Here is a 20,815-nt window from a genome sequence, read left to right on the forward strand (position 1 = left end):
ATTCCCTCTCCATTTGGGCCAACTCAGGTGAGACCAGTATTTTCTTTATTTTTTAACACCTTTTAATGTCTTCAGAGTATTCATATCACACCAAAAGAGCCCTGCTTCCAAACACTGAAATTACTAACCCAGTTTGTAAGTGCTGATGAAAAAAAAAGACCAGGAGTCTCAGCAACAGGTTGCTGAAATTCCTCCTACAAATCTGATATGGGAGAATCAGGATTTAGCTGTCCAGAAGGGCTCAAAACCCCAAATACAGACAAACAGCTTGGAAGGCTAGAATTGCTGTATGGATAAGTCTGAAACAAACCTCAAGTAAATAATTTATTCAGAACGTGCTTCTGTATTCCCTGTATGCCCCTCCCTTGATATTCAATCTACCATTGTCTGCTTAATGCAGTCTTCACTCTGTATTTTATTTCTACAAGATTTTTGCCTTACTGAGTTAAAAAAAATTGACAAGATGCTAGGCACAATTCAGAAGTAGCAAGAACTTCCTTGTCAGACTCACAAATCAGCTGCACAAATCAGCGCAAGCTTTTCTTGTAAACACACACAAAAGCATGCTTGCTAAGAGGAATGCAAGGCTACTACAAAATGCAAAGGTTGGCCATTTTTTAGAAAGAGATAAGCCAGAGTTACAGCTGCAAGCAAGTACAAAAACTCAGAAAAATAAATTTATGAAATTAAAAAGCTTAATATGGAATCCAAATTAGATATTTGTAATTGGCAGGGCAAAAAGGGTTCTTTAAGCATTCATAATAATACTTTTGTTTCTATGGCTCCTATAGGAAAGACTCTTCTTGCACAGAAATAAAACATACAGGAGGGAAGCTTGCTTTTTAGGGAAAAGGAGTATACCAGAATCTAAAATTCTAACACACATTAGTCTTGATTTTCATCCTGAAAATGAAAAAAAATCAAAAAGTTTCAAACACAAAGGTACTTCACATCATGACATGATTAGATTTTATTTTTTTCACATAATTTACTTACTTTGAGTAAGACTAAGTTGACAGAAATCTCCAAGTAAGTAGTCTTAAAATGATGATTTTTCACATAGGAATGTAACTCAACCCTAGCACATTCCATTGACTTGTTCTGAGATTCCATCAACAAAGGGATAGTACATCATTATCATTAATAAATTGTTACCACTGTACTGACATTACACAAAAATTTAAAAAAAAAAAAATAAATCCCCATTGTGTGCCAAAGAGTTTAGTCTGAAACCAGCTGTAGCAATACTAAACACTCTGACAATAGCAGATAGCTTCTACACTAGTTAAAGTAGGAGATTAAAGTCAATATATGGACATTGGCAGTAAAGTCACAAGCTGAGATAAAAGAATAACTCAAGGGTTCTACAAGAGGAGATCCTCTGAAAATCTTTGTATAACCACAGTGACCTCTCTAGCCCAGGGTATCAAAGTGTGCAATAAGCTACAAGGACCAAGTGAGAAAGTGGGACCAAAATTACACTGCAGTGTCAGGAAAAGGCAGAGCAGACTATTATTTACTCCAGCTGGACAAACTTCCACGTAAAAAAGGCTACACAACTGAAAGAATGAAAAGGTAGAACAAACACTGGAGCAAGTAGAGAGGAAAAACACTTAAGAAGTCTGCTGCACTTTGGGCTCAAAGTCAGTGCACAGAAAGTCACAGGCTCATTAAGTGGAATACAGCAATCCAGTCTGGCACTAGGTTAACAAATTAAAAGAAACTTTTTTGCAGCAGCAAATATGCATGCCCAAAAGTAACAATAACAACCTAGGAGTTTAATATACAAAATGCATAGAGAAATAAAAAACATCTTAGAAATTGATTTAATCAGACTCATGAATCTTAGGTTTAAACTAATAAATGTTAGTAGGAAAAAAGGCCCAGTCCTGCAGACCTTAACCACAACTAATTGCAATGGTTATGAAAGTACTTGTAGCAATGGAGCAGTAGTTGAAAGGCCAGATTCTCAAGTTAGGCATGCTGGTGTTAACTCCTAAGTACTACTGGTGTTACACTGTTGGAATATATCCCATAAATCAATTAGATGTCCCTAGAGGCTGTGTCAGTTTACCTTCATTATGCAGTCAGAGAGTATTTGTAAAGCATTACAGAGAACTTATGACAAATTTAGCTTCCTGAATTTTACTAAAAAGGAGGCATTGCTGAAGTCACTCGTAACTAGAATTGAGAAAGACTCAGATCCATACCATCTTAAAATGTTATTCATGTTTTAACCACACATTTTCAAATTTTGCAATCAATCATGATCAGTCTGGGGATCCTCAGCAAAGCCAAAGTTGCCACATCACTGCAAGACTGGGCCTCTGTTCCATTCAGTTAATTAATATTGCTACAGGAACTAAAAGAAAATAAAACTTGTGCGCTACAGCTTGCAGTACCACAGACATGTTAAAACCCTTTAGCTTTTATTTCATAGATGTGCAGCATGGCTCTAACCCATGGGCATTTATGACTGATGCATCTGCATGAAGCTTCTCATGAATGTTGCAAGCTTCTGAACATCTTCTACAGTCACTGCATTATATAAAGAGGCACGGATTCCTCCCACAGACCTGAATTGCAAATAGGAGAGAAAAAAAAAAGAACCAGAAAAGTTTTGTATATTCTAAAAAAAGACATTAGTAGCAGTCATAGACATTTAAATCTATTCCTACTCTAAAATTATAAAATTCACATTTATGTGCATGGGAAGCAATATTTAATTCTTCAAGGCAGGCTTGCAGCCTAGGGAAGCTTAGTATTTATTAGTTATTTACTGCTCCAAAGCTGTAGCCCAATACCATCAAAAAACTAATCCCACAAACACTACTGAACATTGGAAAGAACTCTTGCAACCAGGCAGACAAGCCATCTGAGACATTTTATACACTGATACAATCTGACCTCAAAAGATATCTTTGGCATCTGCACAGAGACAGATTTGCAGAAGAGAGCAGAATTAACGATAAAGCTCTCTGAAGCCCCCCACTTCACCTAAGCAGTAGCTGAGCCACCAGCAATCTCTGATTACAATCTCTAGACTGCTCATCTCAAGTGTTGCCAAACCAGTATGAGGAGCAGCTTATGTGTGAGAAAGGCCAGTAAGTCAATGCACAATGCCTGATGCTGTACCACTGCAGTAACAGATTGCTCTGCACAGCACAGAGACTACTTGACTAATACTTACCGATGTCCTTTCAGAGATATCATGTTAAGTTCCACAGCCTTCTCAAGGAATTTCTTTTCCAGGGCTTCATCGCCCTTGGCACTGCCAATGCGGAAAGGTACATTCATTCTGCTTCGGCTCTTTCTCTCCACCGGACATCTAGAAAGGTTGCAGAACGTAATGCTTAACCCACTTTGTGCTAAATTTGTATTTCAGCTATATGCAGTTTGAGAAATGAATAATCACACCTGTTTAAAACCATAATCAATCCTTCGTAATCAAAACTGTCATTACTGTCTGTGAAAGACAGCAACCTTCCTTTTTTAACCAAGTACAATAATGGAAGTGGTAAAGTGGAAGGCTTATTAACCCTTCCTGACACACTCAGAATTGTGCCAGAGAAATGGACACAAGGCTTGTATACAGAAAAAATTAAATTTTAAATAAATAAATAAAAATTAATAAACAGTTACTTTGGCTAGGTGAGGTAATTACAGGGAATTTTGACTAAGTCTAAAGCAGTTTCTTCTCTTCCTCTTCAAAGATTGACTTCTCAACTAGCCAAAAGTGCTGCCAGAATTACACTCAGCTAAACAGAACTAAAGGAAATACAAGAACACAGCATAAAAAAATTTTCATAGATATTAGAAACTTCTGTTAGTGACTTCAGTGCACCTTCTAAATTAACATTACTCAGAATCATGAAGCAAAGAAGAGGTATCTCTAGAACAAATCTTGCAGTGCATACATGGCCACAGCATTACAGGAGATGCATCACAACTCCTTAATTTCCTAAAAATTTATCTGAAGTTGAAAACTCAAGATCTGTGTAATTTCTCTTCAACTATTTTGTGAAGCTAAGAAATAACAGGGGAGGAAAAGAAGATTTAAATATCTTTTTTAGTATTTCTGCTTATAAAGGAGATCTGAAGCCTTCAGGTTTATTTTTTTCTAAGTCTGATGATGTAGATTCTTGCAGACATTCAATATAAATGAGTGTTCATAAACTGCAGGTGGATTTCATACCTATTATTATGCTAAATGGAAATAGCATAGTGAGAGAGAATGAGTATCATTCTTTTTAGTTCCTCTCTTGTACCTTTGTCCAGATGTCTCCATGATGAAAAGAAAAGAAAAATCCATCATAACACCTGCTGGTGCAAATCTTCTACTTCAGGTTCAACCAGGAAAAAAATGTTCCAAAAGGCCTATGCTTCTGAGCACTCCTATATCGGAATTACTGCAGCCATGCTTTAGTTTTAGAATATACAGTTGCTACTAGGCAATCTGACGTAATTCAGTGCACAGACATTGAAAAACAAACTACAAATGGCACAGAGCACTTCATGGAAGAAAGGTTCCATTTGCTAAATGGCTTGTCACATGGCTTACTCAGGGAAGCACGCCACAGATTAAGTGCCACGTTACAGCTGGGAAGGCAGCTTCAAATTAAACCTTCCTTTAAGTTATAGACACAATTTAAAAATTCACAGTCTTAACTGTATTGCTTAGGAAGCTGCATACAGCTCAGTTAGTGAAGCTTGTTCTGCTTTCCCAACTGACTATTTACCATCCCATTTGCATTGCATTTCCCACTCATTGCCTTACAGACCAACTTGCCAGATACAGATTTCTGTTTGTCACAAAATGTTTTTTTCAAGGCTTCATTTGCTTACTGACGTCTGTGAAAAACCCCCAGAATTTCCACGGAGTAGGATCACAATCCTGATCATGGTGATACTAAAGGGAAAGCTGTTTTCATTAACTAAATTAATAAGAAGAGTGTATTAAATATTATGATGAAACTTTATCCCTGACAATTATGACTGCAGACAGCTTTAATTTAAAATCCAAATTTAATTTGCTCTATCCTAACTTGGACTTGAAAGTAAATTAGGTCCCCACACTGTTGCTTTTACCCTGAAGGTGAAAGAAAATATTTTGCAGTTTCATGGTCAATTAGTAGTCTGAACTTGGCAAATAATAAAATTATTACAGTACCAGCTTTTAACTATGCACAGGTCCTAGGAGCTCAAAAGTACCTTGCTATTCTATGTAAAAGTCAGGAGGGTTAAATCTGCTTTGGAAAGCCAGCAAAAATAACCAAAGAAAATCAACTGTGCATAAAGGACATAAAGAAAATGTATTCCATTTTGAGGTCTGATCTTTCTATTTTACTTCAGGAAGTGTTTCAGAACTTAACATAATTAGCAATAAAAATGTCCTGCTTACCAGAGACAAAGCAGAGTCTTTGACTCCTGGAAGGTGGTAGGCAAAATACAAGGCAAAGGGGTCTCTACAATTTCTTACAGCCAATTTTCTCTGTTTTGGTCTATGTACCACCAAGAGATTCCGTAAGCATACAAACCAGCATCTGCCTATCTATTCTTTGTATACTCTTCTCCCACACTCCTGTTTTATTCAGTTTAGAATATGTTTTTAGTAGGGTTCACTACTAATCAACATTGATAAGTTGAAATAACTTCCTACTGGAATGAGACTTACCCTTGGACAGTTACCAAGCGAATGGTTCGCTCAAATGGTATCTCTAGGAGTCCTCAAAAAAGGTGACTTCAAAAATACAATTAAACTCTCAAAATTTATGAATGTTTGGTTATGTAGCAAATATTGAAGCAAAGAGGAAAAGCATAGGAACTTACGAATAAAATCCATTAGATTTGTCTATAATATCATAAATCATCCGTGACTTGATTAAACTGTGTTTATCCATAGCTGCAGCTCCACCATTATTCTTTATCCATTCCAGTACCAATCCCATGATATAAATACTGCAAAAGGAAAGAACATTTTTCAGTGAAATTATTCAAACAGGAAAAAAATAAGTCTTGTCTAATAGTTCACAAAATCTTTCAGTAACACGATGCCGTGTTTGATTTAAGGGCACTTAAGACTAACAAATCAAAACCTAGACTATTTTACAAATTATGACAACTCAGATAATGTTTTCTGTACACAAGATAAAATATCCTGAAATTCAAATGTCACACATATCTGTTGGACCCATTTTAATCCTTTGCACCACAGAAGGACATGTCCTGCAGGCTTTCTGCAGCCCAGCAGGGCTCCCAAAGACACCCCCAGACACGCTGCATGCGCTGCCAATTCATTGCCTACACAACTGCCTCTCAGGTCCTGCCCAGAAGGACTACACAACTGCCTAGTGGGAGCCAGATTCAGCAAAAAAGTTAATAGCATTTGCCCTGTGCAGCTGCTCTAGCAAAAATGCAGGAGTAAATCTCAAATACATGTACATTAATATGCCAGAAATGTAACCATATTTTCACAAATGTTAAAAATAAAAACTCTAATCCCATTTCTGTCTACAAAGACCTTTTGCCCACATGAACAGTGAAGTTTGGTGAAACAAATTATGATGTATCACACTTGACTGTTACTAGCCAAGTTCTTAGTAGAGATCTGGAAGCCTACTGGCATCACATGGCTTGAGACCAAGAATTTCAATGCTAGTCACTAAGTGCAACACAAAAAATCCTTAATGCCTTTTGCCTTTGTGCTTTTGCTACAAAACTCAGCTTGTTCAAGTTCAGACATTTCCCACGACTGCAACAATTTACATAAAAACCTGCTCACAAGTTTTTATGGCCTATATCCAACAAGTTCATTCTTATGAATCCCTTCATTATTGATTCCAAGGGAGTGCTCAGAGAACATTACCTTACAAGTTTCCCTAACACATATCTAGTAGGAGGCTGTTTAAAATTTCACTGCTTTTTATTTCTAAAGGGATGCCAGTACCAAATCCTTGAACAGTTCCAAAAAGCTGCAGAATAACCAAGACTACAGACTGCCATTTATAGGAAGTACCTTACTGCACTGAGAGCACAATCTTGCCACATTTATGACAGGACACTATCAACTATTTCAGTGTAAATTATTTAAGTGAAGTATAGACTATGCCCTTGGCAAATATACAGAGCCACATTCACATCTTGCTCTCACTTCCTTGAGCAAAACTTTTTGGACAAGTGAACTCCTGGAAGCCAGCCTTAGAATCATTCACAAAACCCCAGACAGCTGAAACCCTTTATCCTTCTTTTACATCAATCAAAATAACGTTTCTGGAACAACTTTAAGCACAAAATGCATTTCAGAGCTTGCAAATGAGATTTTTATAGCAAATTCATTGTTAATTTTAGCTAAACAGATTAGGGTCAAAGAGTCAACTATGTAGTGCCATGAGGTTAAAGCCATTAGCATCACCTTAATTTAATTTAATATTTTGCTGAAATAGCTTTTGCAAATTCAGTTAATATTTCCTGCCTGTTTGCCAGTAAACCATTAACAAGTGCAAGGAAAAGAGTACAGAAAAAGAGAACTAAGAAGCTTTGCCAGTTCCTTAAACTGGAACAGGCAGCTAGGGCCAAGCCAAACAGATGTGCATCCTGCCAACATTTCAGTCTGTTACATTCTGGATTCTGGAGCGTACTCCAATCTGAGTCTGTAGCATGAAGCGAAATCCGGCAAGACAGCGATGAGAAAGGAGAAACTGTTAGTTCAACTTTATTTTCAGTTCCCTTTACCACCCACTACTCTGTTAAGGCTAGTGTCAGATACTGAGTAACAACTAAAGCAGCACTTTTTTTTCAGAGGTTCTTTGCAACGGCTAAAATAAGGCTGCAGAATTTGATTTGTTTTGGTTTTCAAATCAGAGGAACAACACTGTGTCCAAGTACTGAGATTAAGCAGAACTTCAGTTTTTCAAATGGAAATAGCTTTGCACTTGGAAAACATGAATGGCTGGAATTAAAACCTGGCATATTCAAGCATACAGTGTCCAAAAACAGTATGTGTGACTTGGCAGTCAGGCACATAATCGATCATGAAATAGAGGTTTCATCAAGCACTGGAAAAGACATACAACCTGCCTATGCTACAAAGCTACATTGAGCAGACCAAAATCTGGAAATATTGAATAGCTAATTCTTACTGGTGTACCCAGCCAACACGGCAGACAGGCTGCCAGTAAGAAATGCATAATTACAGCACTACATACTGTAGAGTATGCACACAGTTTGGGGGAACAAGTTCTGCACTGTAACATCTGGCATAAACAAATGTTCACAAGATTTAGTGTTCTGTTGAGAGAGATAGCTGCTCCTATGTCATGGCAATGGTACACTGCAGTGACAATCAGCAGATTCAGAGATACCTAAATTGAGTAAAATTTGAAGTGATACTAATTGTAATGATGGAATTAAGTTACAGGGTTTATGTATGGGAATCACAGAACTTTGGGCCTGTACAGTAAGTGCATTTAACTTGTGCTGGAGATCATTGCAACCTAACTTTGCCATTCTGGAACATGCAAACAAACTATAAGAGCTGAGACTAATTATCAGTATAAAATTTCATTATGAAAATATTCTGAAAAGGGAATCTTTATTTTCAAAGTAATTTTAAAAGCTTCTGGGAAAAAAATGATAATTAGATAGAAGATTTTCTTTAAATACTCATTTCAGAGGATGCTGGCATAAAAACTCTTCAGGATAAGAATGGGTAGATACTACTAGCTCAACAGCTAAGCATGCTAGTAGCAAAGCACCATTTCACCAGTTATCAGAAGCTACAAGATAGCTACAACTTAAAAAAGCAAGGTATAGTCTGATCTGCTTCTTGCATAATGAAATCATCAACCACATGGCAATTTTATGATTTTGATTGCTAGCAATGTTTATAAAGCTAGATAAATTTTATCTTTGGATGTCAAACCAAACACTGAGATGGCGTCAAAGAATTATGCAAAACTTTACAAGAGTAAAAGCAAAGCAGCTACTAAAATGGCTTTTAAAAAGTTCTTATACAGTTTAATTTCAAAACCAACAGTAGTGAAAGATGTAGAAATAACAAGAAATATTTTAAAATATTAAAAGAATACATATTCTTGTAATATCATATACTATTTAAAACTTGAATCACAATATTATTTACCATTTTCCAGTAAAGAAAGTCAGTGGGGATCTGGAGGTTCAAATGCTCAGAACAATGTCAAGAAGAAATTAAATCAAACTATATTTGGATCAAGAAGCAAGTCTAAGTGCCAAATTACCTCCTTGCAACTGACTAGTGCTGTACTCGTGTAAACCAGAACTGCATCCCGAAACTTCTACAATGGAGCTATGACATATAATATTAACTTTGAAAAAGGCTACATCTTCTGTGGCTGAGTCGCAGCAGGCAATGCAAAGCCTACTGTCGCACAGCTGGACATTTCCCATGTTCTCACAGGAATCACGTGAAACACTCCAAGGTATCAGTGGCTTGAGGGCAAACACGGAACTTTGGAAGCTTTTCTAGACAAGAGCGGCAGGTGGCAGTGCGGCAGCTTTCTGGTAAAGGATATCACACAGCGGGGTGAGTTACCTGTAGCATGGTGGAGTGTTATACAATGAGCTATTTGCTGCCTGTGTTTTGTAATCCAGTACAACAGGGCATTCCTTCAGTGCAAATCCCAGCAAGTCCTCACGTACTATTACAACAGTAACTCCAGCACAGCCAACATTCTTCTGAGCACCAGCGAAAATCACACCAAACTTTAAAAGGAAGAAGAAAAGAACTTGGTACATGCATTCACTTGTAGATCTCATTACTGAGTAATACCCCAGGCACACTAGTCAGCTGAACAGAGAACGTGTTAAAAATTAGCAAGTTGTAGGTTAAAAGAAGAGTTAGCAGAAGTTCTGATTTGAAAGTGCACTTACACCTACTCAGCTGAGGAAGATAATCACAAATTTCACAACAATTTGCTAAATGTTTATTTAATAGCTGCAAATAATTCTCAAGACAGCCTGTTGCAATTTCACACTACTCCAAGCAAATTTACTAAAAACAAATTCCTACACAGTTCACACAATTTTCAATCCATCTGGAGTTTCAGAACAATCATCATAAAATTCACCTGTACAAAGAGGCAGATCAGGAAAGGCCAAGTTGAATGCATTAACAACTACTCCATTTTGCTACACACAGGTAAGAAAGGTCAAACATGCTGTTTCACTAGTCAGTAACACTTCTACAAATAGTATACTTTACAAACATAGTAACTGCCTATGTTCTGCTCCTGTACTATCTGTGAAACAGACACCATAATCATGAGGCAGAGGAAGCTTTAGGAGCTTAAAAGAGGTTACAGATTTTTCATGACAGAGGCAGGATTCAAAAACTTATTAACAGTACCCTGCTGTAGCCATACACTATCTGCAGGCTAAATATTATTTAGAAAACATTTATTTTATCTGTTATTTTCTTTTAGCAGGTATTTTCTTCATCAGTGAAGATCACACAGGAGATAAATAATCTTGGGCAACTACTTACATGAACAATGTCAACGTAGTTCAGTATGTTTTTATGAGAAAAAGGAAAACAGACATTGAAACCTCAAACCTGAAATGTCAACACTTCTATCATCAGACACTCAATTAACAAAGCACGACTTCCTTAATTTCACCGCTCAGCATCTCTAGCTGAGATGCCAAGACATTCAAATCCAGACATTTCAAAGTGCTTCACTATATGCATTAAATTTTGAAAATGCTTTGTGCAGTCACTATGTCCAATTGTTTACCTTGGAAACATCCACAGGTTTGGACAGGAAGTTTGATGACATATCACAAACCAAGACTGCTCCTTTGACATCAGGTACAAAGTCAAACTCCACACCATGAACAGTTTCATTAGCACAATAATACACATAAGATGCATCCGGATTAAGATTCCAAGTGCTTGGGTCAGGAATGCCTAAGAGCCAAAAAAGAAACCCAGAGGTCACAAGTAACTTTCTTGGCATGCAGTTTTACCTGAACATGAAACTTAAGTGGAAACCAAGAACAATTTTGCCATATAGACTATTAATCATGTTGTTCCCAGGAAGATAACGTATCTGCAAAGTCAATACATCAGTGCATTCCCAAAATTCCCTGGTGAGACATCATTAAGTTTGCAAAACTTTTTTATTTTCACCCCTTATTCTTCAAATTATTTTCCTCCCATTGCAATTGCAGACTACAAACTACTGGCCTAGGGATTTAAAACAGCACTTCAGAGGAATTCAGACACTACGTCCAAGAATCTCCCTGCTGCCTCTGGAACCACTGAAACATCCAAATTCTCACTGACAAAGTTCTCTAAAATTCTGTTTCTGTGCAATCCCAGAAGCATTTAAGTCTTGCCCAAGCTCAACAAACACAAGGTCACCCACCTTTCTCCCATTTTAAGCTTTGCAACTGATTTACAAAGCTAAGATCTCCTCTGTCAACAGGCAATATACAGGCATGTCCTGACAGCACAGAACAGGTTTGGCATAAACCTTTTCTCCTCCAGGACGTGATGGGAGGTGGAGGGAAGGGTGGGAGATGGTACCATTGCCTCCATCATTATTTACTGGCTCTCCTCTTATCTACAGCTATGAAACGATGAATTACACTCCCCCAGACTGGAAAGTTGTAGCTTCAATTCTTTCCTGTGCCTCACAGAATATAAACTTACTTTCCAAGTTAGTGCCCTAATTGCCAGTTAATACACTAACTTGTATGGGAATATTCTTTGTCTTCTTGCCATTCTTTTTAGTTCAAGTGCTGTAATTTGGACCAGAGGGAAGAAAAGTGAGCAAAAGTAGCAGGAATAGAAACTAGATCTCATATTCCTGCTCCAAGAATTAATTATGTATATTCAGTGACACATTGGTGGGAAAGATAATAATTTAGGAATCCTTAAAAGCAGGTAAGAGAATTCAGGTCTCCCATGTCCTGGGTCAACAAAGTTAAAATCTCAGACCTGCTTCTGAATTTTAGAGCATTCTTGTACATGAAATTGAAATATCTCACAATATCCCTGTGAATAGCTTAAGAACTCGGTTAAATATTAAAAAAAAAACCTGAGTGAGCCCAGACAATTTCCCTACTTAGACACTTTTGTCTTGACACTTATTTTCTGGCATCTGCTCAGCCCCACTTCACCATTTTTTTCTGGTGGAAAATGTTAAGCCATTAAATAAATCTCCCAGTGTTGAACAAAGAGGGGCATGGCAGACATTCTTTCAAGTGCCAGGCAGTCAACTCTAGTTAACATTCAACAGCCCAACAGCAACATTGGATCCATTTTTAGAATGATTCTAAAAGCTACGCATTCACATGGACAGATGCAATCATCAACTTACTTGTATAGGCTCCTAGTTTGGGATGAACAATATTTACTTTGGCATACTTCTCTGCTTCTTTAGCTGCTTTTGCTGACCAGCCTCCAGTAACCACATAATCTGCCTGTCTTGCCTCCTTTAAACCAATAAGGTTAAGCGGGACTGCACTGAACTGAGCAGATCCACCTCCTTGAAGGAAAATAACTTTGTAGTTGTCCGGTATATTTCTGCATAAAAGAAATAACATTTATGTTATTCCCAGGTTACACAGGATGCATACAACTTGATATTATGCATTTAACTGTAACTGAGGAAGAATGCTGCCATTTCAGAAGACTCTTTGCCTAGAGGTTAGATCAATCCCACTAACTTACCTCAGCACTGGTCTTGAGAAACAGCTTATTTAATAAATATTAAATATTTAAATATTTAAGAATACATGCTATGAATTTTAGTGATTCCTGAAAAAAAGCTTCCAGCCCTGGCACTGCATGAAACAAACTCACTCCTGAGTAGCTGTACACACAGACTTGAGAGATATTCCATCACAATTAATGCTGACTTTTAATTTATCTATTGGAAGCTTCATGACTTTTCTGTCATGAAGTCACCAAAGTGCTTACAGTAGCACTCAGCTCTGAGACCCTTCAATTTGGAAGTGCAACAGTACAGTGAAGTATACATGCAGAGCAAGTGCAATAGAGAGTTGCTCATACAATCACAAAAATTAGATATCCAAATTATTCATTAAAATCCCTTTGTCAATGATTCTGGCTGGACTGAGGGTCAAGCATTTGTGTTAAATGGCCGACATTATTAACTACTATGAGAACAGTAATTCTAATCCATTATATATTTATTTCATTTTTTTAAAAATGTGTCACGCTACGAATAAGAAAAGGGCTCTTGCCTGGTGATTCTAACACTGATCCACAGAGCTTTGTTAATAAAATAGGACTTATGGACAACGTTCAGATCGCACTTATAGCACCAGAGAACTGATTTTTATTGTTTGCACTTATTTCTTTTAGTTCATTTCCTTCATTAATTCTATGAAGGTGACAAAAATCAAAATTTCAAAACAAACTCAGCTAGACATGTAAAACACATCATAACCTAACTAAAATCCATTGTCACATTCAAAAACATAAGCATCAAATTTACATATAAGAAGATGGATATCCTCCTCAAAGTTATTACTCTACAACACACTCATGAAAAACACCACCAAAGAGGTGCTTTCAAGAACAGGTCTCCATATTAGACATTAGTGATGCAACTAGCACACGCATAACATAAAAATAAGCAGAAAGTAATTCACTTACAGCAATTCGCGCATGAGATTTTCAGTTGTATTTAGAATTCTTGTGAAATCTGAAGACCGATGGCTCATTTCTTTGGTGGAATAGAGAGAAGAAATAACATGAAGAGAGTAATACATGAATTTGATTTTAAAATCATGTTAAGCTTTAAACCTTTTACACTACAGACCCAAAATGTCTGAAGGTTGTCCTTCCCAGTTCCTACTCTCTTTAAGTACATAAAAACTACTAAACACCCACAGTAGACTCATACCTGCAGTCTTGTCCAGATACAGGCAAATCCCATATGACCTTATTACCAATAGGAACAACCATATGTGTCAGTAAAAAAATAGTCTCTAGAAAGATTTCATTCTTCCTCATGCTAAGAACCTTCTCTGCTGCTAATGCTGTAAGAAGTATATAATAAAGCACAGGAAAAGTACAGGTTTTGTTTTCTTACCTTTAGCAAGGCTTCTTCACACAGTAAAGCTAATTAAACATTAAGGACAATTACACAGTAATTCCTTCTAAATCCATAGGCTGTCTTCCACATGTAAGTGTACAATTCAAACATTAATCTGAATTGTGCAGAGACAGCTGCACGTTCTACTTTTAGCAAGTAATAATATGTTCACCATCTTGATGATAAATCTTTTGTGCAACTGGGCTGAAAAACCAGCCAGCAGGAGAGCACTGCTTTCCTAATGGGAAGGATGCTATACATCTACGTGGTATCTATACACCCATATGGTATCTATACACATCTGTACAGATACACAGGTATTAGAAACTGAGCCAAAAAGACCAGGAAGTCTTATTAAACAATTCAGTTAAACAACAAAATAATGAAAAATGTAGATTTTTTTTTAAGTCTTACCAAGAACACTTATACCAAGTCCTTTGTAGTCCACCAATTCTTTCTGTGCTTCTAATAACACCTATCAAAATAAAAAAAAAAATCCAGAAATAAATTAAGGGAATTTTCCACTATCTGGAGTCTCTGATGCATCATGCCTATGCCAGCTGCCCCATATTGCAATAACCTGACACTTGTCAAGTGAGAGTAACAGAAGTATAGTTACCAATACAATTTTGCTGTACCTCCTAGCAGCTTAAGGCTTTTCATAAGATAGCAAATTTAATTAATATGCTTGTTGTGGAGACCATGTTGTAAGTTATTATTTCAAATGCTACATTTCCAGATTTGTGAATGATTTCTAGCAGTTGAATGGAACTCTTGGAACTCTTACATCTAATGTTTGCATACATACTCTTTCTAAGCATGCATCCTAAACACCCACTCCCACCACTCCATCCTGTGTCCTTTCACTTGACTTGTGCAAATAGGACAACCAAAGTATTGAAGAAAACATAACAAGAAAGATCAGCTTGGGGAATTGGATATCTCAAACTGAGCCAGCATGACAATGACTGATTTCACCAAACGAAGTTCCATACTTTCTGAAGACAAGCCTCCATCTTATTAAGAGTTAAGAAAGAAATTAAGCAAAATTTTGAGACAACCAAAAAAACCAGGTCACCAACCAAGCAGTGCTTCAGCCATCCTTTTTTTTTTTTTCTGCCTTCTCCCCTAGCTTTTAAATATGAACAAAGTAGCATGAGATTCTAACCACTGGATTTGCAGCTTCTGATTTTGGTAAATTCTTGTCTGAGAGCCAGAACAGTCTTGGCTGCTCTTAAAGGAAGCAGGAGAAGAGGGAGCCCCAGTAGAACCAAACAAATGCTGCACGCATGCACCCTGACAAGAAACTGCACACTCTGGGCAATTTCAGGAATAAGAAATCTACCTTGCTGACCCGGTATCTGCATGGCCTGTCAACTGTAACAGCTGGCTACCAAAAGGTCAACTAAAAGATTCTAAAGTTTTAACCACCACATTTTACAAGCAAACTTATCCATGCCAGAGAAGGAAGGGAAAAAAGTAAGGGAGAACACACAGACTGCTATAGTGCTGGCTAAACTGCTTGATAAAACCCAATTCTGTCAGTAACGCTCTTAATCTGAAAACCTGCACATGCCTCACAACAGACATCTATGACACACATTATAATCTATGAATTGCTCCCTTTTTTGCTTTACTGAGTCTGTGTGCTTCATGGGCATCAGCCCACAATCAAGAGGAATAAATCATCGAGGTGATACAGCAGTCCACACAAGAGCACTGCATTTTCAAGAGGGTAAACAGATTAATAATAGGGAGCTCAGCTGTGCCCACCTGCACTCCTCCAAACTTAAATCCAGTTTTTAATCATCTCTGTCAGAGAGCTGGGTATGGAGGCAGTGCTGTGAGAGCCCCTTTGGAATCTAGAACTTGACACAGAACAACAAATTTCTTTGCAACAAAATTTTTTGCAACCTTATCCAGAAAGGGCATTTCCTCGAGAAAAGAGATGGGAGGGGAAAGAAACACAAACAAATAAAAAAAAAGAAAGTTGCTCCGCAGCAAATCTGTTAATCTAAAGAATTTTTTAAAAGAATTAACACATAAAATAACAAAGAATACTATGAAGGATACTAAGAGAAGAACAACAACAACAAAAATTCCACAGCAGATAACCCTTAAACTGAGAGTGAGGTACGTACAGTTCGGCAGAAACCACCCCTCTCCGTATGTAACTGTATAATCCATGGCTGCTGATGCAACTTTCCAGAGGGTTGAGTGTACATTATAACTTCTTATAAAAAGGCGTCTCAGGGAATTACCATGCTATTTATCAACTGACAAATTTCACACTCCACAGAGAGATCTTTGCGCGCTTAGGTCCTACTTCCCATCCCAAAACTAACGATATAGGTACTGGTGCCGTATCATCCAGCACTAAAAAAACCCCAAAAACAAAACCCTAGAGAGTATTCGAAGAACCACACTCGAGCTCGTTTGCAAAAATCCGAGTTTATCAGGGAAGCTCGTTGTAGAATGGAAGACAAGAGGTTTTGGCGCTGCGCGGGTAAACTCCAGTAATTACATTTATCCCCCTATCCCTCGCTTTGCAGCCGGAGCCCCGCGGGGAGCCGGGGGAACGAGGACATCCAGCCCCGCCGTGCCCCTACTCACGGAGCGCGGCAGCTTCGCCGGCCCGGCGCCGAAGTTCGCGACCTGCCGCCCGCCCTCCGTCGCTGCCATGCTGCCACTCCTGCTCCGCCTGCCGCGGCCGCGCCACTAGCCCCTCCGCTATAAACCCGCGGCCGCCGGGGCAGGCACTTTCCACCCCTGTCCCGGCCGCCCATTGGCAGCGCTGCCGCGGTGAGGCGGCGTGAGGGGAGGCGGTGCGAGGGGAGGGGAAGCGGTGCGAGGGCGGGGCCGGGCCGGGCGGGGAGGGCCAGGGGGCGCCCGCGGCCCTCCGCGGGGTCCCCACAGTGGCGCGCCCCCCGCGGGCAGCGCAGCGAGCCTTGGCTGATGCAGCCGCCCACGCTGGGTGGGCGTGCGGACAGACAGGCACAAAGACACAGACACACACACAGAGAAACACACACACGCACACGCACGGTGAATGCACATGCTACTGTAACTTCCTGCCTATGCTTTTCCCCCACGCGGGTGCTGTAGCAGCGCTGGGATGCTTGTTCCCAAAGCAGTCTGGGTGAATGCGTGAGGACTTAAAAAGCAGCGACCCACAGTTACAGTGAATTTTAGGAGATCCTTCATATTTCATATGAAATGGCAAGAGGCAACGGACAGAACCTGATGTACAGAAGTTCCACCCTACTTACCTTAAGAAAGAACTTAATTGTACAAGTGACCATGCACTAGAACACGTTGCCCAGAGAGGTTGTGGAGTCTCCCTCACTGGAGACACTTAATCACCCAGGTACAATCCTGTGCAATGTATTCTAGTACGTCCCTGATAAAGCTGTGAAGCTGGAGATCACTCACTTTATCCAACCAGACCGTTTCTGTGATTCGTCTTGAAAGAGATGGGTTTACAGCACCCAGATCTATTATTTTGTGTGAACTACTTGCCTTGTAGAGGAGGAGGATCCTAGGCTTCTATAAGCCAACAAGTGTCCGCATGTTGAGCAGTTTCCCCAGAAAGTCTGTTGCAGGTAAATTGCTATTTGAATTTCTTCAGAGAGTAAAACCAGGAGGGCTGTGAAACTTGATCACCTTCACATAATGGATAGCATAGCCTGGACTTGCCTTGAGGTTTGCCAAATCCTAGGTTAATATCCCTGAGTACTAAAGCATTCCTCCCTCAGGTATCTATGGAACAGATCTGCAGCATCTTGATTATTTGAAAATACAGAGGTAATACAACTGAACTGTTGTAATTGAGAGAAAGAGACTTTTAACTCATTCCGTTTTCCAATTGTTTCAGGCAGAGATATTCTGCCCAGGTCAGTTTTCAAAGTTATTTTAAAGGCAGTAGTAGTAAACCAATTTTGATAAAGCAAGCCATGAAGTATGACTGAAAAGAGATGGGTATTGCAGAGCCCCATAATTTCCAAGTATCTTGGGCAAGATTCGCAATTCTCATGTGTAGCTGTACAAAGCACAGCTCTTGAACACATCAGATTGCCCAGTCCTTTCCTGTAGCGCTGGCCCTATTTTAGTCTCATGGGTGTTCACCAAGCTAATCATCAACATTAATCATCTGTAGAGAAAACTGCAAGTATCTGTGTGTTATTTTGTGAATTCTGAGATGTATATAAAATACAATCTTTCATTACCAATTGTTTCACTGAAGAAATACTGACTATGTGAATTTGTTCCTTTTCCTGTCAAGCCAGGTAATACCTGGAACCACATAAAGAATTTATAGACCACAGCCTGATCTGGTATTTAGTTGAAAGATTTTCATCTTAAGGAAGTTGTTTTGTTCAAAAAATTGTAAACAGAAACATTGATATTAGAGCAAAGATAACTTTCATTTCAATGATAGCTACAGCTTAAGAAAAATCTATCAAAATTGCTTTCAGACACCAGAATTCTTAAGAGATAATAGCAAACTTCACAGACGACACAGGATGGATACATTATCTTAAAACACCAAGGTATTTTTAAAGTATGTCTCACACCACAATACCAAGAACAACTGTGTTACTTCTTAGTTATAATTAAACAGAAACTGCTACTGAGATGCATAACAACATAGATGTGAAAATAACTAAAATTTTAGTTATTTTTACTAGTATCTGTAGGTAGAAGCAAGATCAAAAGATACAGGTGTCTCATATAGGCTTTTTTCAGTATTAAATCTGAAGTACCTGTGTAGGCCCTAGACAGGCAATTTAAAACTCCAGTTTGGCTAGGAAAACGGTATCCAAGGTAGTAAGGAGTAGTGGAAGCAGTCAGAAATAGTGTAGGTTGGGGATTCAGGTCAGGAAGCCTGCCTACTACTACAGAAAGTGCTTCACCATCCTGCCAGATCAGTCTTGAATCCTAACTGTGTGGCAAAAGGGAAATTAAAACTTGGGAGTTAAAAATGTACTTCAAATGCTGACACAAAGAGCTAGAACATGAAAATAGAAACACGGCAAGCTACTGCTGGTATCAGCTCAGAGCACTGGTGGAAATACCAGTATTGGAGTTTTCAGTTCACAGAAGTCTTATCCTGACCAGAAGGGTCAAAAATAGCAGCTCCCACGAGATCAGAGGACAACTCCACTGGAAGCCTTGTCACCGGGAAGCTTTAGAAAACCCTCTTCGTACCATGCATTGATGGGAAGTATATAAAATTGGAAAGAATGTATAAATGTGAAATTTTTGCTGTGAACAAGGAATCATTATGCTTTTGCAGATGGAAAGAATAAAGAGAAATAGTACAGATCTCATTACAGTTTTGTTTGTATTGGATTGAGACTTCTCCTATTTTAGCATTTTGCCAGCAGCAATTATGATTTCATGTTTCAATTACATCAAAACCCATGAATTCCATCATGGAATCATACCAATATTCATAGTCACTCAATATAAGCTTTCAAAACCATGATTTCCAGGAATGCTTCTGATTTCTACCATTTGACTGAGAATTTCAAGTGCCACAATTTCAAGTGCCATCACGCCGTGCAGATGAACCTGGATTTGTGTAATTAACACAAAAGCAAAGAGAGCAGTATTTATTATGACACATAACTGGAAAAATAAGACAGATTAAAAGTGTAAATAAGTCTTCAGAGTTTTCAGTGAACTTTTATTAAGTTCATTGTGACTTCATGTTATGCTGGACGGCAAAAACTTGATCAACTACTGCTGGAAAAGAATCAGCTCGCTCAAGGAGAGCATACGTACACGAGTTCTCTGTCTGGTACCACAAATGGACGTCATTATTAAAAGATAAACAATGCTGACTACATAGCAACCTGGCAAGCGTTTCAGGAGGCAGCTGGGATGTCTGGTCCAGCAAACTAGTGAGATGAGCAAATTTTGGTGAAACCTTACTTTGGTGGTTCAAACAATGGTTTGGGACTATTTATTTTGTTTTTCAGAGATCGAAGTCCTGAACTGTGAAGAGTAAGTGAAGTGTGTAAGTAACTGAAGTGAACTTCAGAAGACTAAGTGAAAAGTGAAAAAATATTGAGCTTTATGAGTAAACAGTAACATGTTCTCTAGCAAATAGTTGGCCTATTGATTTCAAGCTTTTAGGTCAAACAAGAACACAGACAATTATGTAAAACATTAACTAATAGCAAGAGAATGAAACTGTTTCTATTCCAAAACTCAGGGTAGGAAATGGTTTCCTAAAAATTTAAAATAAAAATATTTTTACTTTTCATTAGAATACCTTATTGTTAAATATATATAGAATACATATGTTTATATGTGTAAAATACTTTTTGTAAATGACTTTTTAAATTGTTAGAAAATCCTTGGAAGTTCTGATGTATTCATGACAACCTCAAAAAGAATACTTCTCCCCAGGCAGCTTCAATCCACTGTCTCTGCCAATTTCAGATCCAACTATATATAAAGTATGCAGTACAGATTCTTACAGTGAAAATGCAATACCATAGCAGCAGTAACATGAAGAATCCTTCATGTTTCTGATTTGACAGGAAAAAAAACCATTAAGTTAAAAAACAAAAAAGGTTAATCCACTGAAAAAAACTATGTCCATCTAAATTGCAAACTGCCTGGTCAATTTTGCTTTAAAAGATGATTTTTGATGTAATTCACACTCTAAATGCAAATATTGAAAAGCAAGTATGAGA

General features: G+C 38.3%; 1 protein-coding gene across 1 annotated transcript; it reads right to left on the reverse strand.

The window, feature by feature from the left end:
- Positions 1-946: 946 nt before the first annotated feature.
- On the reverse strand, positions 947-16,868 carry PSAT1 (phosphoserine aminotransferase 1). Its single transcript, XM_059491870.1, has 9 exons — positions 16,722-16,868; positions 14,523-14,583; positions 13,667-13,736; positions 12,363-12,568; positions 10,773-10,945; positions 9,572-9,741; positions 5,830-5,958; positions 3,191-3,328; positions 947-2,576 (listed from the first exon to the last, which is right to left on the reverse strand). The coding sequence occupies exons 1-9, from the start codon at positions 16,788-16,790 to the stop codon at positions 2,471-2,473; spliced, it is 1,122 nt and encodes a 373-aa protein (XP_059347853.1). The 5' UTR covers positions 16,791-16,868; the 3' UTR covers positions 947-2,470.
- Positions 16,869-20,815: the final 3,947 nt, after the last annotated feature.

Source organism: Ammospiza nelsoni, chromosome Z, assembly GCF_027579445.1.
Source record: "Ammospiza nelsoni isolate bAmmNel1 chromosome Z, bAmmNel1.pri, whole genome shotgun sequence".
NCBI classification, from domain to species: Eukaryota; Metazoa; Chordata; class Aves; order Passeriformes; family Passerellidae; genus Ammospiza; species Ammospiza nelsoni.